The sequence below is a fragment of the Hylobates moloch genome, unplaced genomic scaffold (genome assembly GCF_009828535.3).
Source record: "Hylobates moloch isolate HMO894 unplaced genomic scaffold, HMol_V3 SCAFFOLD_19, whole genome shotgun sequence".
Taxonomy (NCBI): domain Eukaryota; kingdom Metazoa; phylum Chordata; class Mammalia; order Primates; family Hylobatidae; genus Hylobates; species Hylobates moloch.
Genome location: NW_026652294.1, coordinates 16,793,722 through 16,819,360, shown reverse-complemented (window position 1 = coordinate 16,819,360; position 25,639 = coordinate 16,793,722). Strand labels below are relative to the sequence as shown.

Below are 25,639 nucleotides of genomic sequence, written 5' to 3'. Positions count from 1 at the left end.
AACTGCTAACCCAAATTTGCCTAAATTATTCATTTATTGATGTTTATATCTGCTATTAAAGGCAGTAGTAACTTTCTATATATAGAGAAAAAAGGAACAGTCAACAGGCAATGGGAATGAGATCTACATTAGTGATATCAGTTGTACACTATTCAGTAGAAAAAGGATATCAGAAAACAGCAATGCAGCTGGTACAATGACTTAGGATTAACTTATTTGTTCCTTGCAAGATACTACAAAAATGCAGTGGAGCTTTAACTCATTAAGCAGACAAATTAGGAGACCAGGGAGTTGACTACCTTCACTCCGATGTTCACGTACTACCAATTTTAACACCAGGAGCATTTACTATATACTTAGATGACTTTCCTAAAACATGATACTCACTTCATTCTAGGTGCTCTGTCCTTATTCTACTCTGCAGCTACAATTTTACAAATAATTTCCATGCTGCTTATATCTGCAAAGTGGTAAAGTCTTAGGAGTTTCTGCAAAGTCTTCATTTGCCAATAACTTCATTGTCCTGCTAGCGTTTTTTGAATATTCTATTGTAGGATAACCTAGAACTCTTTAATTTTAACTGAAGTTCTGCCTAGCTGCTTAATAACATGAGCACACTTCTCTCTATATAAAACATGTTCTTAACTGACACGGTAAACAATGCTCGTTGCTCAGTAAGATTTTATAAAAGCAACTCCATTGTTTTGAAGGATCTGATAACTCAGCATTCTAAGTGATTATGTGGGTGGGTGGCGTTTTGGAGAATTCCAATGGATGACCTCTACCCACGATTTGGACATCACAAATACCCTTGAAAGCGCAATGCTAAGCTGATAGAGATTTTAAAACATATGTTGCTTGGAATGAAATACTACCGGTAATTTCAGTTAATACTCTCCTAAAAAATGTATAGGTTTGTTGAAAATATCAACAGGAACATATTTTCATAAATGAAATTTTGATATCAACATTTATAGCCACTTTGACAACACAAGGTATAAAAGGACACATTAATAATTAGTTATACCATTTGTCATCTACACTAGCACCTGCTGAAGACAAGCTGCTAGTTCTCTAATCTTGGTGAGTCTTCCAATAAGAAAGTCAAACTTTTAAAGAAAGGTCAGAGAGTGATGAGTTTTTTTTTTTTCTGTTTAAATCTTTTGCCCAGTTTATTTTTTTAATTTTATTATTATTATACTTTAAGTTTTAGGGTACATGTGCACAACGTGCAGGTTTGTTACATATGTATACATGTGCCATGTTGGTGTGCTGCACCCATTAACTCGTCATTTAGCATTAGGTATATCTCCTAATGCTATCCCTCCCCCCTCCCCTGACCCCACAACAGTCCCCAGTGTGTGATATCCCCCTTCCTGTGTCCATGTGTTCTCATTGTTCAATTCCCACCTACGAGGGAGAACATGCAGTGTTTGGTTTTCTGTCCTTGCGATAGTTTGCTGAGAATGATGGTTTCCAGTTTCATCCATGTCCCTATAAAGGACATGAACTGAGAGTGATGAGTTTTAATATCATACTTCAGAAGCATTTTGGCTGTATTTCAACTGGTCCTCACAGTCATATATTCTATGACTTAGGTTAAATTAATACATTGTAAATTGATAGTTGGATTACTATTAAGTTATATGAAAACTAAGACCTAGGTTTTTGATATTAGCATTATGACTATATCTACACACCTACATACAAATATACATACTAATTTGTCTTCTTAAATATAACCATGAAGTAAAAAGAATAGACATGTTGGTTGCATTTTGAAGGTAAAGAAACTGAGTTAAACTGAGATTAAGTATCCAAGGATATCCAGCTAACGGTGAGGAAATTCTAAGCCTTTTCAAATCTCAGTTCAGTATTCTATTTACTAAACTCTATATTAGTCCTAAAATCCTTCTTTTTTTTTCAAATCTAATTGCTAAATATCTTCCATAACCTTCTTTTCTAAAATGTGTTGAAAGAACATTAGTGATACAATAACTGCATCCGAAAGAATGGAAGGTGGTATGATGAGCACTGCAATTTCACAGTCAGCAAATGACAAAGTTTAACATTAATATCTGCTTGGATAAGATTTTCTCAATAATGACTAACATTCTGGAACAAAATTTCACTTTCAAATGTTTTAAAAGTGTTTTATATAGAAAGATGCTTATACACCAGAGGATATGCGAATCAAGATACCAAAAATATAAAAATAAAGCAATCTTTATAAGCATCTTTTTCCTGGAGTGATAGGAGGAAGAAGGCCTTGTTGATGCTTTGGGACTCTTTAATATGAAACATAAAGGTAAGAGGATTTCTTTCTTTGCTTTGAAGATAAATCTTGCAATAGGCCAAATGATGGCTTCCCAAAGTTGTCCACATCCTAATCCCCAAAGCCAGTGAATATGTTACCTTACATGGCAAAAGCGATTTTGCAGATGCGATTAAGTTAATGATCTTGAGATAGAGAGATTATCCTGGATTATCCAGTTGGGCCCAATGTAATACAGTGGCCCAACGTGGCCACTGCACGTGTGCTTGTAAGTGAAAAGCGGACACAGGAGAGTCCGAATCAGAGTAAAGGAGCCTGAGAAAGACTTGACTGGCCATTGCTGGCTCTGAAGACAGAAAGGAGCTCTAGCCCAAGAAATCTAGGCAGCCTCTATAAGTTAGAAAAGGTGAGAAAACAGATGATCCCTCAGAGCCTCTGAAGAACCCAACACGTTGATTTTAGCCTTGTGAGACCCATTTTGGATTTCTGACCTCCAGAGCTGTAAGATAATAAATGTGTGGTTTCAAGCCACCCAATTTGTGGCAATCTGTTCAGAAGTCATAGGGAATTAATACGTACCTCTTAGAATTAAAGTCCATGATTAGGAAGGTGAGAGGTGTGACTAGAATTTTTTGAAGTACTGTTCTTAAGTACTTTTCTCTCATGTTTAAACTTTAAACAGGTGATTTTCCATCAACCCAAACATGCTTCCTTATCTATCACATTCACAATTTAGTTTCAGTAACATGAACTCAGATCTTAAAACATTTTTAGAATATACTATTTCTTCACTAAAATGTAGCATTTTAGAAAAGGTGCCAGAAACTGTGCTAAAGATGTTCACAGATTCTCCAGGTTTAAAAGTTATCAGTAGAAAAGGCTGCTTACATGAACTCATGTTTTGTCACTTCACTCTTAGAAATTGAACTGACATTAAGCTGGTCATTCTGATCTCTTGTTTTGGAAAAAAAGTTAGTAAAATTATGTCTAAATCTAAAATATTTTCCTTAGTACAGCTTCCAAATGATCATAGAACAGCTTCCAAATGATTATACAACCTATCAAACATTGAACCAGTCTACACAGGTATAATATATATAACAAATAGATTATATCATCTGTAACAAATAGATTTAATCTCAAATTCTGAACAAGAGGAAATATTTCAGCTATGTAAACGGATGGATAATTTTTGTTACCTAAACTTCTATTAATAAAACCAGATTTTAAAAAAGTAAACTTTTTAAATTAACAAATGATTTTGACATGTTTATCTACACTAGCACTGCAAACAGAAATATAATACAAACCACATATATAATTTAAAATTTTCTAATAACCACATTTAAAAAGTAGAAACAGGTGAGATTAATTTTAACAATGTATTTTATTTAACCCAATATATACACATATTATTAACATTTCAATATGGTATCAATATTAAAACATTATTAGTGAGATGCTTAACATTCTTTTTGTGTGCTAATTCTGAAATCTGGTGTCCATTTCACCCTTACAGGCACACCTCCGTTTAAACTCTCCAAATTTCAAGTGCTAAATGTGACCACTGTGCTGGGCAATGCAGGTCTCTACACTTTATACTCCTCTAAGTTCACAGTCCTCAGAGTCCTTCTATATTAAACATTTAAACACACCAGTGTTACATTAGTGATTTACCAGGTATCTTAGCTGACTTCTGGAAATTGAAGAATGGTGTATTTATTAGGTATATGGTTGTAGTTAAAACTTCTACAAAGTGTGACAGCAATTTCACAGCCTGCCTTGACATCATCGAGGACCTATAGGAGCCAAGTAACTGTCACCTTTTTAGTCTGGCCTCAGACTGCAATAAATAACAAGCAATAGAATGAACATTGTAAAAATATTATTAAAATTTGTACAATTTTTGAATTTTTCAATCTCAGAAGAATGAGAAAGAAAATTTACCATGTAACTTTTAAGGGAGAAATCAAAAGCAGACGGATCTCCTGGGTATGGCCAGAACACAGAAATTAAAACATAAATAAAAAAATATATAAAACTAAAGCCCATAATGGTAACAGAAGAAAAAAAGAAAAAAAACTAAGCCCTTCAGAAACACATGCACTATTAATTCAGTTTTAAATATAATAAAAAAAACCATTTCACTTCGACATTACCTATTAAGTTTTACTGAAAGTCACAAAGGCCTACTGTGACTTCCAAAAAAGTATTTTGATAATATTTTGAGAGAAATAAATAATTTCCCTTTGCATGAAATTAAAAGCCAGATAATAGGGAAAACATTACAGCAAATTACTTGTGTCTAAGGAATAGGAATAGAAGTTTTATCTCCCCTAACTACAGCCTAAACTTAAGCCCAACCTAAACCTAGATCCCCATTATTCCAGAAATCCACCTGAGAGAAGTAATGAGAACACGTTAAGTAAATATTTGCTAGAATAATTAGAATGTTACTAGCATAAAGAAAAGATAAATATTTAAGGTGATGGCTATCCCAATTACTCTGATTTGATTATATGAATGTATCAGATTATCACATATACCCTGAAAATATGTACATCTAATATCTATCAATTTTAAAAAAAGAAAAAAAAATTGCTAGAAATCTAAATAATTATTGCTGGGCTGTATAACATTTGTAGTCCTTTAGCGGACTTAATAATGAGCACTATCTGAAGAGCTGAACAACTTCAACATATTCAATATTTTAATACATATCCATTCAAGAGACGATATACTGAAGTATTTTGGCAAAAATTTATAGAAAATGTAAATGCTACAATCTGTGTATTTCTTTATTTAATAAGCTTGATAATTATCACCAAAAATTGTTATGTGGTTGGATGATGGTGAATAAGATGGTAGAAAGTCTGACCCACAATGGAATAACTTTTGAATAAAACAAGTTCTTAATCACTAAAAGTTTCTAGCAGAGAATGCAAGGTCAAGAATACAGGGGGTTGAACTAGGTGACCATTTTGGGTTATGTTTTAAGGTTCTATATGAGAAGACTAGAAGGATACATGAGAATATCAGTAGTGCACATTTCTCTTTAATAAACTATGTATTTTTTTCTTTATACTTTTCATTAAGCATCATGTTTTCCTTTTCAAAGACTGCTTTCTTAAGATGTTACCCAAAGGATATACAAGGAGAGTAAATAGTTTATCATTCAAACTGGGACATTCTGAGAGAGAAAGGGGTCATTTATTAATAATTATGCTAAGATAACAGGTGTAAATTGGGGCCATCCTGGATAAGCCAGGACATATGCTCACTCTAGGCATTATCTTATTATTTGTGTTAATAATCTGTCATTACTGGTGAAATCTGGAGAATTAATAAAGCTACATAAACTCATATAATAATTTTCTAGGTTCTATTTGAATAAATTAATTTTTTGGCAGGAGTACCATTTTCCATCATATATCTTAATAGCACATTTTCAAAAGCCTAGTCTATCTCTGTTTCAGTTAATCAAAGAAACTTAGATACAGGTGATTCTATGTTTTTATAAAGGATTAGGGAGTAAAAAGACTGAAATTCACGTGAAATAATTTAAATATATATGTATGCATGTGTGTGCACAAATATGATATATATTCATTCTATAATCTAAGTAAGCCAAATCTAGAATATGAAGGCAAAAGAAGGAAAAAAGGAAAAAACTAGTCAACAACAAAGAAAAAACTACTATAGAGTAATTCCACTCTAAAGGCAAGCTGGAAAAAGAATAATACTGGCAGACAAGGAGGGCATGAGCATGGCAGTGGAACACCATTTACTTATGTTTTCAAATGGGTATATCCTAAAACCCTGGGTGACGGTCTTATTATACAAAATAAGATATGGTATGGAGTTGCTTTTTGCTTTGGAACAATTTGATTAAACACTGTTTTACATTTAAGTATTGCTATCTTAGAGTTATTTTGTGACTAGTTTTTCCATTACTGCTCTAAAAAAATTCAATAAAGCTAATTTCTGTACAGAAAAGTACTCTGTTTAAAAGTTAGAGGAACACTTAACTAAACAATAGGACTATATAAAGCCTCCTTTTCTCTGGTTCTTTTCAAAATACGCTGTAATTTTACAGTCAACCCCAAACATGTAAAAGGGATTAAGAAACTAAACTTAATTTGCAAAACAAAAAGTGCTCATTAATTTCTCTTAGGTGGATCCCAGAGGAGGCATCTATGGGTTTGATTCCAAAATAAATCTCTATTAGGAGCCTCAGAACAGTTCCAAGGGCATCCATTCCAGCAAATAACTTTAGGTAGCAGTTAAGAAAGCTTTGAAGGACAAAAACAAGGTTTTGTATCAGTCCTTGAAGGCAGATTCAGGGCAATTCTGAATTCTGTGCTTTGTTTTTAAAACATTTACCAATTAGTACACAGTCTGTGCACCCTTTAGCAGCCCAGAGAAAAATAGGGCAGTGAGGACACAGCATCAAGCTGACAGAAGAAGCCTATGCTTTTAGATTTCTCAAAGAGAAAGCTCATGTCATTACTTTCAAATGAAAGTTACATGGGAGAAGTAATTGGATCAGGTAAATTTTAAAAAATGTGGGGCCAGGATGCCGTGGCTCACACCTGTAATCCCAGTACTGTGGGAAGCCAAGGCAGGCAGATCACTTGAGACCAGGAGTTAAGACCAGCCTGGCCAACGTGGTGCAACTCTGTCTGTACTAAAAATACCAAAAATTAGCCAGGGGTGGTAGTGTGCGCCTGTTATCCCAGATACTCGGGAAGCTGAGGCACAAGAATTGCTTGAACCCAGGAGGCGGAGGTTGCAGTGAGTCAAGACTGTGCCACTACAACTCTAGCCTGGGCAATAGAGCGAGACTCTGCCTCAAAAAAAAAAAAAAAAAAGAAAAAAGAAAAAAAATTGGTAGCAGGCAAATCCTTAAAGTCAATGAAAGAAGCCTTAAGAAAGATCAATTTCCTTTGCTTCACAATAATTCAAACAAATTATTTTCTTGGTAAGGAGCAAGTCGTCAATGTCTGATGAAACTACATTGGCCTTCTAGTTGTTAGACTCTAGTTAAGAATATTTTAAGTACATACACTTACAACTAAAAATATTTAAAACTACCTCAGATAGTAGTTTACAGAGTGGCCAATAATCTCCACATATTTATTTTACACTCATGTGCTTCTTATCTCTAAACCACTGTCATTTTCCCACCGTGTAGCTAAAAAAGATCACACAAAATAAACACAAACAATGCAACAAAGGAACAGAAATCCATTGTGAGAAAAATTATAAGCATAAATAGTTTACTGGTTGCAGTCTGAATAGACTTCACTTTAAAAAATACTTACCAAGTGCTGGAGAAAGCTCTCTATAGGCATATTAATCATTTTTGTTTTAACTGAAAACTGGAAGCTTAGAGTATAATTACCTCTTTAATAGTTAATAAATAATTGTTATAGTCAGAATTAAACACTTTTAGTGTTGATACATTCTACAAAGGAAGGGAATAATAGTAAGTAGCATTAGAACAGCACATACATTTTTATGTGTACAGATGGGGGCAGGAGGTATATAAACTCTTATCAATTCCCAAAGTATGGTGAATTTGGAGTATGAAATTGGAGAGGTAAATATTAACTCATTTATTGGCTTTATTTAGCTTTCCCTCAAATTACATGTTTAAGAGATTTAACCATAGCCAAAAGCTATTTTCAAAGTTCAGCAGAGATGACCAAATGAAAATTAACTAAAAAATTGCTCTAACCTAACAAATGAAAGTAGCAACAGCAAGGTAAATATTTATAGGCTTGGCTATGGCTGATGGTTTCAGTAGGATGTATTTCATTTAATAAGCAGTGAGAAAACTCTCAAGTAACATGTCCAAATACTCAGTTCATCAAATACTTTTTTTTTTCACAACACCACTGTAAGTCTTTGCCATTCCCTTGTTCCTAAAAACATTGCTGTTTTTTTTAATGCATGGAAATTCTAAATCATACAGATTGGGAATTTAAAATAGTAAATAGGGGAAATAATTTTTTTTTTTTTTTTTTTGAGACAGTCTTGCTCTGTCACCCAGGCTGGAGTGCAGTGGCGCAATCTCGGCTCACTGTAACCTCTGCCTCCTGGGTTCAAGTGATTCTCCTGCCTCAGCCTCCCGAGTAGCTGGGATTACAGGCATGTGCCACCATGCCCAGCTAAGTTTTGTATTTTTAGCAGAGACAGAGTTTCACCATGTTGGCCAGGCTGGTCTCGAACTCCTGACCTCAGGTGATCCACCCACCTCGGCCTCCCAAAGTGCTGGGATTACCAGGCATGAGCCACTGCGCCCAGCCTAATAGGGGAAATAAATTTTAATTAAAAATTTCAGTTCTTACATAGAACACATTTAGAGGAAAATACACATAAAAGTACACACTTACTACTTTCATTCTTATGCAAAAAAATCTAACTCACTGTATTCGTGATTTAGGTGACTCTACATCCTGAGGATTGCCTATGTGGGTAGAACTTAAGGAAATCAGTTCATACTGAATTCCTCAGTTATTGCTCACTCTGTTTAAGTCTTGTCACAATTTTCAAAAGAGACTGCAAGTTAACTGAATAATCAAAACATTAAATTTGTTCTAAGTATGCTGTTTTGAAGTTGGATTTTGGCTGAATTGTTCTGACAGAATTCAGAATAGAATTCTCGTAGAATTTCACTTTTTTTTAGTCTTTGCACTTTTCCTTTAAACGGAGAAAGCTGAGGCCGAATTTAAGGCTCATAAAGCACTGTCATCTCCTACATCCTGTGTTCTTTACGTCCCACTCTTCCCTCAACCTTCTCTGCTTCTTACTTCATCACCCCTCCACCCCCATATAAGGATCAGAATAAAGTGTGGCCATGTGGTAGCTTATTTTTAGAGATAATCTAAACCAAGGTGGATAATTAGGATACTTTTATGCAGGCGTGAAAACAGCTTATGTTTTCTGAATACTTGCTATTTAAAATAACATAAAACTCAAAAAGAAATCAAGCACACTTGACATTGAAATGGAGCTTACCTTAGAGCCACGTTCATTAAAGATTATTTCTACATCTAGGATTTTGCCAAACTGCTGCAGAGATAAAAATAAAAACATTTACTTATGGTCAGGTTTTTATCCACATATTTTGTTCTCTTCTGAAATGGGAATAGTTTATTTTTCTTCTTCTGTAAACTACTTATTTAACTTCTATGTTTGTATTTGTTAGTAAGTTCCAATACCAGTTTCTGATTTTTCCTCGTCGCTGAGCTGACAGTTTCTCCTTTCTCAGTTCATTCACTCAGGCAATTTATCCACCTCTAGGTGTGGAAGCTGTTGTCCAAAGTTATTCACAGTGTTAGCCCATTAGACACTTCATGTGGACAAGAACTTGGAATTTTCCTAACTACATCTCTTAGTTTTTAAAACAGTCTCAGATTTAAAAAGCAAATCCTAGTAAGTAGAATATAATATACTATAGAAGGCTGTTCCCCTCCTATTTTTTATACAAGCAAAGTATATTCACTATATAAAAAGCAGAAAATATGAACAAAAGGAAAAGGGAAAACAGAAAATAAAGATCATCTGCAATCCTATCATCGTAATGTTTTAGTACACAGCATTCCAGGCTTTCCCTCAGGCATGTAGAGATAAGTAACTATAGACATCAGATGCATTCTATAATTTGCTTTAAAAAAAAAAAAAAAAAAGATGGAGTCTTGAACTGTCACCCAGGCTGGAGTCCAGTGGCATGATCCTGGCTCACTGTAACCTCTGCCTCCTGCGTTCAAGCTATTCTCCTGCCTCAGTCTCCTGAGTAGCTGTGATTACGAGTGCCTACCACCACGCCCAGCTAATTTTTGTATTTTTAGTAGAGAGGGGGTTTCACCATGTTGGCTAGGCTGGTCTCGAACTCCTGACTTCATGTGATCTGCCCGCCTCGGCCTCCCAAAGCATATATTGCTTTTATTTTATTTTTTAATTTAGCAATAGATTATGAACAACTATCCAAGTCAATATATATCTGTGTTACCACTTCTACAGGCTACATGCTATTCGCCACTTTAATATTTCTACAACAACATCAAGAATATTTTAAATAACACCTCTCTTTGGTAATTCTTTAAACATTTTAACATTCAGAAAAGCAAACAAAAACTAAAGACACAAAACCTAAACTCTATTGTTAGGTAGCTAAATAGCTGACTAGAGGGTTACACAAAACACAATGATTATTTAGGGGGAAAGTATATATAAAAAGAGACAAAACTGTTTTAATCAATGCTTGGATGAAATGAATTGAAGGTATATGCAGAAAATTTCCAGACATCTTTTTGGCTTATATTTCCCTCTGAGTATTGGTGTCATACCTGATTATCTACTTCACTTGGGTTTCAAACCAGACTTTGGGAAATGTGAAAAAAAACTGAAAAATGGAAAGAGCAAAACAGAAATCATGCTGTTCCATTGGACTGAATCACCTACTATCTTTATCAAAAAACTTGTATTAATAACCCAAGTTTTCTACAGTAAGACATCTTGGTTTGGTTTAATAGAAAAATCATGGAAAAAGGAAAATGTTTTATTTTAGATGGGAGGGCATTTATGCTTATCCTATAAAACTAAGATTTGTATGGTGCTCTGGAGTTTGTTTTGTTTTATATTTTCTAATGCATTCTTATAATATCCTTCTGGAGTAAGGATCACACTCCTTTTATGGTTAAGAAGAATGAGGCTAAAAGAAGCTATTTGTCAAGTTTATGAAGCTAATGAAATGGAGCATGGATGCCTGCTCTTTACCAATGTTACTGTTCTTCTAAGTAATAGAGAGTCACAATGTGGAAGAAAACAGGGCAACTAGGTATCTCTGGTAAGGAAAAAAATTATTTCTTTTGCACTTTATGCCTTATGAGAAGGGCATAATACATTTTAAGAAATCACTAACAGGCCTAGGCAGATCTGCAATGGACACTATTCTTCTGACTCAAGAGAAAACACACCTCTGGCAGATGAGAATGTACTCCATTCTCATAGACCTCCAGAGACTAAGATTTTATATAAGCTCTGATAATTCAGTAGAGAACCTAATAACTCATGCTCCCGAGAAGTTTCTTCTGCGTAACCCAAGGCCTTTATGCTGCCCTTTATTTTCTGTTGCTCTCTTCTCGGAAGAAATGGAAAATATCTGGTTACCATTTTCTGTGTAAAAGCTCTTCAAATACTTCAAGAACATCATTAAATCTCAACTCTGGCCTTCTCTTTAGTGTGGAAAATACATCCAAGTAGTCAGCTATAAATGACAGAATTTTGCCCCAGTGTCTTGTCACCATGAAGTGGCCACAACCAAGACTTAAAGAGCATCTGCTTTTCTAATGAAGTACCAGGCAGCTATCCTAGTGGAATTTAAAAAAGAAAACAAGCAAACAAACAAAAAACCCCAAAAAACTATTGATTATCTCTGGGTTAAGAGTGTGGTCAAATTCAAAAAGCAATAACACGCAGGCTCAGAAAAAATTAAGATCCTTAGCAGCCATTCACTAACTTCTCAACAACTTAAATCTTTGCAATTAACTTTTTTTCATGATGGTGATTCAGGAGGAAATAAACAGTTGAAAGAATACATCAGAGGTAGCAAACCAATCCTCTACAATGATTTTAGATATTGGTCTTGACACTGGAATATGAGCAACGAAGTATTATAAAAACAAAACATTGAGGTACTGTTTTCATAAATATTATTTCATTTAATTTATAACACTCTGAAAGGTAGAGATTACTGTCTCTATGTTTATAAATATGATATTTAAATTCAAAAAGGTTACATGAATTCCAAAGTTCACATGTGAATAGAATTTGAACCCAGGCTCTTTGACTCCAAAATCTATACTCTCTCCACTTCAATGAGCCACCTCTAAACCTGTATTCTCTACATTGTGAATCTTTTTAGACATTACAAAGCTAAGTAGAGAGTGGCAATAACGCATCCCTGAACCTAGTTTCTTTGGTCTTGCAGTTGAGAGAGGTAAGAGGAGAGGAAGGCAGTATTGAGCTGGGCTTATATGGAAGGCAAAGAAAAAACAAAGAAGGCGACAGGATGAATAAGCAATGGTCCCCAAACTTATGTGCACATTAGTATCGGCTGGGGATCTTGTAAACATACCAAAGCCCAAGCCACACTCCAGGCCAATTAAATCACAACTCTAGAATGTGAGACATAGGCATCAATATTTTGTAAGCTTCCCAGGTAATTTCCAGTGTGCAAACAAGTTTAGGAATCATTGCTCTAAAAGAATGTGCATGTTTGTTCTTTCAGATGAAACTAAGCATATTATTGGTATGTTTACTGAGTTTGGTAGGTGAGTAGGGTGACCATCCTGGTTTCAGCACTGAAAGTCTCACATCACAAGAAACCCCTCAGTCACAGCAAGCTGGGCCATATGGCCACCTTATGTGTGCAGCAACCTGCAAGACTATGTCTACAGCAGACTGGATGACAGAAAAAGGTTTCTAAAGACTGATGAAAAGACTGATTTACCTCAGGTTCTTTCAATCTATTTGTAGTTTAATCCTAAAGTAATAATGACTAATAACACATCTGGGGGATTAAAATCTACTTTAACTGTAAAATCCATAAAAAGACTTCAGAGACTTACCCCAAACATCTGCCGGAGGTCAGGGTCCCGGAAGCGGAAAGGAATATTAGAGACATGCAGCCGTTTCGGGGTAGATTTACTCTCTGAATTTTCACTACTTTGTGTCTGTGACTGCTGGCCGTCTGTCTGTGCTCCACCTTCTGTCTGCTAAGCAAAGAAATAAATAATAAAGAATGAAAAATACACACAATTACTTTAAAATAATTAAAGTTATCCCCCCACAGCAATCATCCCCAAACAGGGTATGTTTAAGCAAAAATTACAGTAGTCCCTTCAAAGACAAAAACGACAATAACGACAACAACAACAAAACACAAAGATGCTATTAATGTTCTAAATGCTACCGTCTACAAACAAAACGTTGGTGTTTTGAGTATTTATAGTACGCTAACAAAATGGGAGCTAATGAACACAGAAGTACTAAGTGACTTGCCCAAGATCACATGGAGATACATCAGGATCTGAAGATACAAAAATAGTTCCTTTATTCTTAGACTCTTAGAACTTTCTATTTTTAAGATATTTCTATTTTGAAAACAGAAAGTCTGTTGTACTTAGTTATAGAGGTCACTTCATTTTTTGGTCTATAATCTCAGGCTCTCTCAAGGAAATGAAATAAGGAAATATTTTTATATTTCATTCTCTCCATTAGCTCTAGAGTTATTACTACTATGTTGCCAAAGTATTATAATGATATTATTTATGAAGAGGAAAAACCTAGCAACAACTGAAGAAGCTTCTTTTTTTTTGAGACAGAGTCTCGCTCTGGTCGCCCAGGCTGGAGTGCAGTGGCGCCATCTCAGCTCACTGCAAGCTCTGCTTCCCAGGTTCATGCCATTCTCCTGCCTCAGACTCCCGAGTAGCTGGGACTATAGGTGCCCACCACCACGCCCGTCTAATTTTTTGTATTTTTGGTAGAGACGGGGTTTCACCCTGTTAGCCAAGATAGTCTTGATCTCCTGACCTCGTGATCCGCCCACCTCAGCCTTCCAAAGGGTTGGGATTACAGGCGTGAGCCACCGCGCCTGGCCAAGAAGCTTCTTACTCTGAAACTCTCCTCCCTAACTTATGCAATTCCAGCTAACTTTAGTACAGGGGAACCTAAGCTTCTGCAGCCCACAGCAAACTGCATTGAGACAATCTAATGGTTGGAAAAGGCTTTGGAGACCCCGACTCATCTGCTACTTAACATAAAAATGCAAGATTTGTACATATCCACAGTTAAAGAGTATAAATGAGTGTGGGTATGCGTTTATTTATTTTTATTTATTTTTTACTTTTTGGACTCATTTTAATGGGTTGTGCATGGTAACCCAATATGCTCACACATGCACACAAGAATCACATGCAGAAATCAAAGTTTCAAGACAGGATAGCTACTGTTACGTGCCTGCACTCTGGTATTTTCTAGTTTGTTTTCCTTTTTCTTACCTAGCATAACCCAGTAAATTGAATTTACAACCCACTAAGAGGTCACAGCCTGAGGACTGGAAAACAGTGAACTAAAGAACCTCTTTGAGCACTCTGGCGCTTCCAGAAAACCATGTTTTGCTGCAGCATCCTCAGCACCATTCCACAACGAGGGCGGCAACTCATCCCATGTTCCCATGTTACACAGGAGGAGACAGAACAGCCCATTAAGCCAGTTGGAGCACTTGGACTCACATCTCCCAAACTTCCTGTGATTTCCACTCAATCACGCTGCCTTTCCACGTGGCTTTCAAAATCATTGCTAAGCCTTGTTTCCATGATGCCACACTCAAGTTTTAAGTGAAAATCTATTACGAAATAAAAACTTTCTTTGGAAACTCTACTGCTGCAGAAAAAGCACACTGCTGAGAGTCTGCATTTCGGGTGCAGTGGGTGGCAAGAACCTACATGCGGTCTGTAGGGTAGCTGCTTTCAAAAGCGAGTTTGGGGGGACACAGCGTGGAGTGGGGGACCACTAGAACGGTCACTGAACAGCCATTTGCTGTTCTCCAATCAGGAAACTCCAGCAGCTGCAGAGAACATCCGGAATCAGAATTGAACACCTGAGTAACGACCTTCCGGGCCATAAAGATGGTCTTCTGATGAGAAAGCCAGGGCCCCCAGACACCGCGTGTCCTGCATGGAATCGCCGAATGGCCAATAGCAGGGCCCATGAGGAAGACTGGGACTTTCAAGGATGGCCCTGCACTACTCTAAAAATGTTTCCACCACCAATACTGGCTTGAATGGGCCCATGCCTGTAAGGAAGGCACTATCAACTCACACCAATTCCAAAGGAAGAAACCCAGGCTCAGGGGCTTCCCAGTGAAGACAGGCATGCCCCCCTGAAAACCACACCCCAGACTAGAGTGCATGGTCCTCCACTGGACAGACACTGTGGCCCGTCCTCAGGATCCCAGAACTGGCGGCTCAGTGACATGCGCTGAAGGGGGCAGGGACGGGCACTGGGAGATCCGGCCTGTGCAGAAGAAGTCCTCCCAGGAAGCAAACCACATTTCCAATCTGGTGAATCATCCTCAGTAAAATAAAATCCAGGCCAATCAGCTATGCCTTCAACTCAAAAGGAATCTGAAGAGTACATAAGTTAGTTACACATTGTCACCAAAGCAGTTACGGAGAGCTTCTGAGATGCTGAAAACCAAGGGAAAGGGGATGGAGATGAACAAAAACGATCTCATTAAGCCAGAGGCAGGCGAAGCCACACCACTTATGGAAAGGTGTAACAATAAGGCAAGAACTCAGGTTCCCAGGGAGAGGGACATGGGCTGAGGGTGACTTGGTGCCCGCAGGCAAATTCCTTAACTTCCCTGCCCTCCTGGCACCTCATGCCTGACACAGCCTCTGGTATTGGGAGTGGTGCGGTATCAGACGGCTGCTCTCCTTCAGGCCGGCCTCGCTGTCCACGCAGGGAGGCAGGCAGGCAGTCACTCAGGTAGAAGACTTTCTAAGGCTTCCACTGCCCAAGGGCTACATGGGCATCCTTCAACGAAGACAGACGCTTGGTGGCCACTGTCCCCATTCTTCTTCAATCTCATCCTCCTTGTGGTTTCGGATGCCATGGACCAAGTCCTGCAAGTTCTTGTCAAACATACAGTCGATGATGCCCTTCGCCATCTTGAGGGCCATGGTGGTGGCCCATGGGCTTTTGCCCGGGAGGCCCGCAGCTGGTTGCCGTGAGAGGGCCCAGGGGCCGCAAACACCACCGGCGGATCGCTGTGCTGCCAGCCACTGTGGTGGGGCAGGCTCCTAGGCCAGGGCGGTGACAGGGTTTGAGGACCGAGGCAGAGGTGGTGACCCGCTCCACAGGGGCCGTGATCCCACTCTGGGCCTCTTGCAAAGGGTGGACATGAATTTATTTATTTTTATTTTATTATTGTTTTTTTCAATTGAGACAGTGTCTCACTCTGTCACCCAGGCCGGAGTATAATAGCAAGATCAAAACTCACTGCAGCCTCAACCTCCTGGGTTCAAGTGATCCTCCCACCTCAGCCTCCCGAATGGCTGGCACTACAGGTACGCACCATCACGCCTGGCTGAATATGCATTTTTAATCATGAATCTCTTTTGCAACATCCCAGGCATGCATTTATCTAATTATTTTTTCACTAAATCCTCAAAAAAGTTATGTTGGGAAAATTTTTGGTAAGTATCTAACAGGTGTGACACATTCTAGGCGTGCAATTTTGAAGTATTCATCTGGCAATTGAAGAGCCTTGTGTTTTTACTATTCCCTATGAAGTGCTTGCCAAACCGGATGGCTTGCTGAGCTGATTAAACCAACATACTTTTAAAACAGGAGTGGAACTTGCTGTTCTTATTCTCTCAAACGAGACAGAAGTGAGTCCCCAACAGATTCTTCTAGGTGACAGGATGAATCCCCTCCCTTTGACTTTCAGGCTGAAAGAAGCTGTGAATCAGAGATACTTCTGGCTCAGAGATGTTGGCAACCATCTTGAAATGAAGTTTGAAACTTTAAAATATAAAGGATAATCAGGAATAAACTCCAAATGAATACCAGCTTTTCAAGTGTCAATTTAAGTGATGGCAGCTTTTTATCTCATTCCATTCAGGCCTTGCAGATGGCTTAAATGTGCAATGATTCATGTGATATAAAAATAGCAGAAAAGGGAAGAGCTACCAAGCAATGTTCTGTGAAACTGTACGGTTTTCAGTCATCAGTCTTGGCACAATGCAGACTAAATAACACAAATCCCATTTAAAGATGAAACTCACTAAGTTACTAAAACAGCATCAAGCAAACCAACATGCAGTCAAAGCAACAAGCATCAATTACAACTAATGCTCATTCAAGCACCTTCAAACTTGCCTCTTAACATCTCACAGTTGGATCACATAAAACTTTATCTTCAATCAAACTTTTAAAGCACCAGATCTGGTCTGCAAGATGAGAATGTATCACTCTGAGGAAAGTTAAAAAGACTGATTCCACAAACTCCAAATTACACTTTTATATATAACTTTATATGTAGCCCATGTAATCTGTCACAGTGTATGTGAAGTGGCAGGATAAATGAAAACTAATGATTACCTCAAAGTATGCTGCCCGAGGTGCTTATCTGTAGCTCTTGATAGTTCCTTGCTTCTCTGAAGATGCAATTTAAGATGAGAAGCAAGACTGGCTAATTTTGCAGCTTGTAGTGAACACCCGTCCCCCTTGTTTTTAAGTATGAAATCTTTAATTCTAAGTCAATCTGGCATGTAGAAGAAGTGACCTATCATTTCCCAAATTCTCAAGACTTTTGATCTAATGCAATTTTTAAACTGAAGTTTAACATACATAGATAAAAATGCATAAATTATAAGCATAGAGCTGAATATTCACAATGAAAGTACACCCATGTAACCACCAAATTAGATCAAGAAACAAGATACCAGGAGCACCCTGGGGTCCCACACCAGTCATGGTTCCCCTGGCAAAGGGTCACGACAATCCTGACTTCTAACTCTAGGCCTCCCAAAGTGCTGGGATTACAGGCATGAGCCACCGCGCCTGGCCTGCAGTGCATGTTCTTAGCCATTATATTGTACTTTACATATATTATTTTCTTTAACCCTCACAATAACTCTGTGAAACAGGTACTACCATTATCTCCAACTGACAGAGGAAGACGCTAAGTGCAGAGATGTTCAGTTAGTTGCCCAAGGTCACACAGTAAGCAGCAGACTAGGAATTCAAAACTAGGCAGCCCAATTTCATATGTGAAATCACTTCTTTTCTAGCACTGTACCCATCATCTCTTCTTCTCATTAGAAGCAAGAACCCATACGAACCCCACCCCTCTCTTACCTTCTTAGGACTCTCATCTCATGCAGCAAGAGTCTCCGAGAGTGGAGACAGGCATGGGTAAGAGACACGGAAGGCTACACCAGAGGTGACACGGGTTCTATACCTTTTTTTATTTTTTTGAGTAAAAGTCTCCCTCTGTCGCCCAGGCTAGAGTGCAGTGTGGCAATCTCAGCTTGCTGCAACCTCCACCTTCTGGGTTCAACTGATCCTCCTGCCTTAGCCTCCCAAATAGCTGGGACTACAGGTGCGAGCCACCACACATGACTAACTTTTATATTTTTTGTAGAAATGGGGTTTTGCCATGTTGCCAGGCTGGTCTCAAACTCCTGAGCTCAAGTGATCTGCCTGCCTCAGTCTCCCAAAGTGCTGGAATTACAGGCATGAGCCACTGTGCCTGGCTAGGTTCTATACCTTAAGGAAAGAGAAATAGGTCAGGCTATGCAGAGAAAGGGAAAGGAAGGGGAGAGAAAGAAAACCAGCAAAGGGATGCTGACATTTAATTAGGAAAAAAGCCAAAGAACTACTAAACTGATAACAGGGACTTAAAAATGGTTTTCTGTACAGAGTAGAAATAGGAATAGAAAATATTGGTCATGCTACATTAATGTACTTAAATGAGATCATATATCACACCTGGGACATTCTCACTTTAAATTTATCCCAATATAGACTACTAACTGCTGAAATATATAAATCAGAGAGAAAAAAGGAAACAAAAGTTTTTAAGTCTTATCTTTGTGAAAAGTGGACAGTTAAAACTGATCTAAGAAAAATCTCTGTCTACAACAGCACTGGTCTGCATTATTTTCTCTTGTTAGCTGCTGAGCACCTTTACTGACCAGATAAACAACTTTCCAAGGTTGTGGTTTTCCCTTTTGTGGTCATTATCCAACCTAACGTATCCACTGGGCAAGGCATAAAACAGAAGAGGCTGGATGGAGTCCATTCACCAACAGTTTAGAGCGAGGACTGGCGGCAGTGCTGGCCTGATGCAATCATATGGCTAAAACCTATACATCTACCCTTCAAACAACTCATCTTCCCTGGTGCAGCTGAGCTAGCCATCGACACTGCAAGGGGATGGTCGGCGCCAATTACACTTAATAGCAAACTAGAATTTTAAGTCTCAGAATCTCATCCTAGAAATGAGGACTACAAATGTTTTCTTTTTTTGATAACTTCAAATTTTTAAAATACTTCTAACTAGGAAATTGATTCATTTTTCTGACTCCTCTATGATACAATGGAAATATTTACATTGTGAACAAATGTTCTGTCATAATCTAAAGGGAATTCTGAGTGATACAAGATAAAGTATAACTTTCCAAGTCTATCAGATTAAGATTAAACACATACTACTCTGAGATAGATACTAAGGAATTTCTTAATGAATTCAGAAATATTTCGATTTATGGATTATCCACTTTCTTCAATATTTATTTTTCCTCTTCGCCCCCCGTCCCCCCATAGAAGTCTTCATTTCTTATTTTCATCTCTTTGAGGCTAACAGAGAAAAAAAGCAAAATAGGAAATTCAGTTTAGCACAGTAAATTTTTTGAGAATCTGATTCATGGCTGAAAATATCTATTTAACCATCCCAGTTTAATGATAGTTTGGCTGGTCACAGAATTCTACGTTGGAAAAAAAAATCCCTTCCGAATTTTGAAGATAACTCTCAATTGTCTTCTAGCTTTTAGCCTTGCTGCTGAGAAATCTGAAGGCATGATTCCCATCTCCTTGTATGTGACTTTTTTCTTCTCCCTTGCAGCTTGTAGGACTATCCAAATACACCTGATATTCTAAAACAGCGCCCATAGTGATATGCCTCAGTGTGGACTTGTTTCATTTTCATCTATTTTGTGGAGAATTCTGTGGTCTCTTTCAAGTTGGAAATTAATGTCCTCAGTCCTGGAAGTTTTCTTGTGTTATTGGGTGATGATTCCCACTCTACACATTTTCTTTCTGGAAGCTGTATTATTGGATCTTCTGGACCGGTCCTCTAATTTTCACATCTCTTCTCTTGTATTTCACATCTCTGCCTTTTTGCTCCATTTTTCTGGGATATAGGTCCTTAATCTCTTATCTGAAACCTTTGGAGCCAAATGTGTATCAGAATTTTTAGAATTTTAGAAAGTTAATATAGAATATAACCCATAATGTAATACCCACCCCTCATCCCACCCACATACAATGAGATCTGAGGCAGTGATATTTCTTTAGCAAAATCTATAAAGGACAGAAATAGGTTGTGTTGTAAACTTGTGAAAAATATAATTTTCAGAACTTTTGGGATTTTGGAATTGTGGATAAGAGACTGTAGGCCAGGTAGAGCAGCTCACGCCTGTAATCCCAGCACTTTGGGAGGCTGAGATGGGTGGATCACCTGAGGTCACGAGTTCAAGACCAGCCTGGCCAACATGGTGAAACCCTGTTTCTACTAAAAATAGAAAAATTAGCTGGGCGTGGTGGTGCACGCCTGTAATCCCAGCTACTTGGGAGCCTGAAGCAGGAGAATTGCTTGAACCCAGGAGGCAGAGGTTGCAATGAGCTGAGATTGCACCATTGCACCCTAGCCTAGGCCACAGAGCAAGACTCCATCTCAAAAAAAAAGAAAAAGATGTAAACCTTTATTTTTTCCGTTTCATCTTCAAGTCAGCCAAATAAAAAGTTTTTCATTTTGTTGCCAGGTTTTTAATTTCAAGGACTCATTTTTCCTTTTCTGAAACTCAACCCCCATCCTCCAAACTAGCATTTCATTCCTGTTAATACAATTTCTTCTCTCTCTGAGGATATAAATGTAATTGTGGGGGAAGGGTCCTACTCCCTGTAACGTGGTGGTGTTTGTTGTTGTTTTGGTTTGTTTTTGTTATCTATCTTCCATGTTGTGGGCTTTCCTGGTACCTAGTAATCACTGGTTGTCTATTCGGGACTTAAGAGTTGAGGGGGTAGGTGGCAGGTAGCTAAAAAATTGAGAAGTCTGAGTGCGTGGAGTGGAGGCTTGGATGACTTTATGATTCCTTCATTCTAAGTTGTTAGGTAAGCAATTTGTTCTTTAAGTCTTCTTGAACAAGTCAGGTTCTTCAAAAAAGTCTTCCAGTCTTCTAACTGATGTCACCAGTTTCTGAACTTTTGAAATTTTTGTGGTGTAAGTAAAATTAACTTCATGTATTCAAAACTGGATCTAATAGTAACTATTTAATGAAATCTTATAGTACTGTGTGTACATGTTTGAATCAAGGCAACAAAATAGGGCAACAGAGCCTATGCTTGTTTTGAGCTGACATGTATATTCTGGGAAACATTGCTTACTTTCAAAATAACTTTTGTATTTCAAGTGAAGAAGGGCCTACGTTATAGTCATTCTCCAATGCAAACACAAAAGGTTAAGGCAGAATAAGCAGATGAAGTAGGAAATGAGATGTGGTTATCATCTAATGGCAAGTCCATAAATACAAAATTTTTTCCTTTTTCTGTTCTTTAGAGCCTAGAAGTACCTCAGATATAAGGTGAAGATTATTGAAATATTTGTGATAAGGAGACATGGCAACTAACTACAGTATGGGATTCAGAATAGAGAAAATGACATTACCGGAAAAAATGAAATTTAAAATAAGGCCTCTACTTTACCTAATAGCACTGTATCAGTATTTCTTATTGCCTAGTTTCGAACATTCTACTATAGCTATGTAAGATGCTAACATTAGGGGAACTGGGTGAAGGGTATGCAGAAAACTTTTGCATATTTTTGCAAATTTACTGTAAATCTAAAATAATTTCATAATTAAAAGTTCTGGCTGGGTGCAATGGCTCACACCCAGGCTGGCTTTAATCCCAGCACTCTAGGAGGCCCAGGAGTTTGAGACCAGCCTGAACAACATGGTGAAACCCTGTCTCTACAAAAAATACAAAAATTAGCCAGGAATGATGGCGTAAGCCTGTACTCCCAGCTACTTGGGAGGCTGAGGTGGGAAGATCAATTGAGCATAAGAGGTCAAGGCTGCAGTGAGCTATGATCATACCACTTCACTCCTGCCCAGGTGACAGGGCAAGACCCCGTCTCAAAAAACAAAAAACAAAAAACAAGAAAGCAAGGAAGCAAGCAAGCAAGCAAAAAAATTACAAGTTTTAAAAAAGAAAAAAGTAGGCCTGGTGCAGTGGCTCATGCCTGTAATCCTAGCACTTTGGGAGGCCGAGGTGGGTGGATTACCTGAGGTCAAGAGTTCGAGACCAGCCTGGCCCACATGGTGAAACCTTGTCTCCACTAAAAATACAAAAATTAGCCAGGCATGGTGGCGGGTGCTTGTAATCCCAGCTACTTGGGAGACTGAGGCAGGAGAATCGCTTGAACCCAGGAGATGGAGGTTGCAGTGAGCCGAGATCGCGCCATTGCACTACAGCCTGGGCAACAGAGCAAAAACTCTGTCTCAAAAAAAAAAAAAGAAGAAAACATTGTAGGATGTCAGATTCTAAACCCTTAAATATTAAAACACGGCCGGGCGCGGTGGCTCACGCTTGTAATCCCAGCACTTTGGGAGGCCGAGGCGGGCGGATCACGAGTTCAGGAGATCGAGACCACGGTGAAACCCCGTCTCTACTAAAAATACAAAAAAATTAGCCGGGCGTGGTGGCGGGCGCCTGTAGTCCCAGCTACTTGGAGAGGCTGAGGCAGGAGAATGGCGTGAACCCGGGAGGCGGAGCTTGCAGTGAGCCGAGGTTGCGCCACTGCACTCCAGCCTGGGCGACAGAGCGAGACTCCGTCTCAAAAAAAAAAAAAAAAAAAAAAAAAAAAAAAAAAAAAAAAAAAATATTAAAACACTAAAAATGTTTAACTGGTTTAATGATTATATACAGGCACAAGTGTAAACAAATATTTATGTTTGTATTCAAAATGTGATTGGAACTCTTATGAAACTTAGAAAGAGACTGAAAGTACATTCATTTCAAATTATTGGTTTGATGAAAAAAAAAACCCCACATTTAAATCTAACATTACCATTAATCCATTTCACAATTAGAAACAGTTTAACTTGTAACTGTCATGATTTTACATACAAAAAACCAATCATATAAAGCTTCATCTCCTACTGCACTCTCTCTGAAGACCTTACAGTTTTAAGAACAAAAATATCAATCACTCCTGGTTGGGCTCCATTTATTTCGAATGGGGGGGGGGGGGGGGGGGTGGTGATCTTCAGATAAGGTATGTAAATGAATACTTTCCATAGACTCAAATAGGTAATTTTCACAGTATTATGAAGTCAATATTTAGTGTAAGGGACATAGTTCTGAAAAACGTGTCATTCAAGAATAAGCCTATCAAAGGTCAGTAGATCTTTCTATTAACTGCTCAAAGTACATCTGCCATGAGAATTACCATGCAATTCAAATAGCTTTCAAATTAGGCAACTGTTGCTGGGTGTGGTGGCTCACACCTGTAATCCTGGCACTTTAGGAGGCTGAGGCAGGTGGATCACTTGAGGTCAGGAGTTTGAGACCAGCCTGGCCAACATGGTGAAACCCCGTCTCTACTAAAAATACAAAAACTAGCTAGGCGTGGTGGTGGGCACCTGCAATCCCAGCTACTCGGGAAGCTTTGGCAGGAGAATTGCTTGAACCGGGAGGTGGAGGTTGCAGTGAGCCAAAATGATGCCACTGCAGTCCAGCCTGGGTGACAGAATGAAACTCCGTCTCAAAAAAAAAAAAAAAAAAAAAAAGAAAAGAAAAAGAAAAAGAACTTAGGCAGCTATTAACAAAGTTTTCATTTGGAGAGATTCACACTGAATCAAAATTTGCACAAAAGGGAAACTTTATTAACTTTTTATATCAGATTTCAAATCTAAATGATTTAAATTAGAATAAAATAAGATTATGATATATTTAATATTCAAGGAAATGAAATGGAAACATCATAGCCTACTAAGTATTTGATATTCATTTTCTCATCTAATCTTGCAAACAACCCTAGGCGGAAGGAACTATAATCATCATTTTTACAGATAAGGAAAATGAGCATTGGAGTTCTAATTCTCTCATGGTTACACATTCAGCAAACAGAAGGAGCTGACAGCTGAACCAGCTCAACCTGATTTACAGGCTCACACTCCCTAAACACAATATAGCCTTTTTAAAAAAATAAAAACACTTTAAAAATTTGTTTTTCCTTACAATATTTTACAAAGTCGGCCGGGATACTTTTCATTATGCCATTGCATAGTACCTTAAAAAAACAAGAACTACAATCCATGTTAGAACATCGACTAGATTTGTTAGCACTTAAAATACTTTTGTTTTAATTTTCTTGGAGACAGGGTCTCCCAATGTTGCCTAGGCTGGTCTCAAACTCCTAGGCTCAAGAGATTTACAGGCCTAAGCTTCCCAGGTTGCTGGGATTACAGGTGCATGCCACCATGCCTAGCTAAGCATTTTTAAAATGTTTCTAATGGGGCTGGGTGCAATGGCTCACGCCTGTAATCCCAGCACTTTGGGAGGCCAAGGCGGATCACCTGAGGTCAGGAGTTCGAGACGAGCCTGGCCAACATGGTGAAACCCCACCTCTACTAAAAATAGAAATTAGCTGGGTGTGGCGGCAGGCGCCTGTAATTCCAGCTACTTGGAGGCTGAGGCAGGAGAATTGCTTGAACTCAGGAGGCAGAGGTTGCAGTGAGCTGAAACCATGCCATTGCACTCTAGCATGGGCAACAAGAACGAAACTCTGTCTCAAAAATAAATAAATCAATGAATAAAAATGTTTATGATGGAGTTACTGATGGGTTAAAACTTGGTGGAATTAGATCATATGCATTCCTTCTCAGAGTACAAATGTGATAACATGATAAAATATTTTTCAAAAAAGTAAAATCTTAGCCCACATGCTTATCTACTGAAAAATCAGTGTACTTCATGGTGCTAAAATAACATATAACACAATTATAATAAATTGAATATAAAATTATTTTATCGAATATCACCACCAAAACAATTTTTTAGACATAGAAAAGTGAATTTACATTTACTTAGAGCAATTCCCTATTTAAGAATAATTTAAGATTTATTTTAAAGAGAAATGCTTAAACATTTCTTCTGCACATTTGAACACTGTTATGACAAGCTGAATTCTGAGAGTCTAATCCTGTTTGGGCATTCAAATGTAAGCTAACATTTTTTTAATAAATGAGTAATTCAATTTCTTCTGAAAATATGATTCCATTTTCTCAGAGTGTCAAAGTGCCACAAAAAGGAATTATGAAAGGCATCATTTATATATGTAACATGATCATGTATTGATTATCAGTGTCACACTGTGAAACAAAAACCACAGCAAGTCATTTTTTTAAACAGGAGTAAGAATTGTATAAAATTATATGTAATATATAAATAGTGACATGCACACAGAATATCACCTCAATTTTTTAAAACTTTATACCCGAG

At 37.9% G+C, this 25,639-nt stretch overlaps 1 protein-coding gene across 27 annotated transcripts in view; it reads right to left on the bottom strand.

Annotated features, from left to right (window-relative positions):
• RBFOX2 (RNA binding fox-1 homolog 2) overlaps window positions 1-25,639 on the bottom strand; it is a 286,813-nt gene that overhangs the window by 25,051 nt on the left and 236,123 nt on the right. For 14 of the 27 annotated variants that reach the window (XM_032138958.2, XM_058431734.1, XM_058431737.1 and 11 more), the window contains 2 exons: window positions 12,913-13,056; window positions 9,299-9,352 (listed from right to left, as the gene is read on the bottom strand). In XM_032138958.2, the coding sequence (XP_031994849.1) occupies window positions 9,299-9,352; window positions 12,913-13,056 (198 nt within the window). Of the gene's footprint in view, window positions 1-9,298; window positions 9,353-12,912; window positions 13,060-25,639 lie in introns of all 27 variants that reach the window. The other 13 variants (XM_032138957.2, XM_032138960.2, XM_032138949.2 and 10 more) reach the window with 1 other exon arrangement.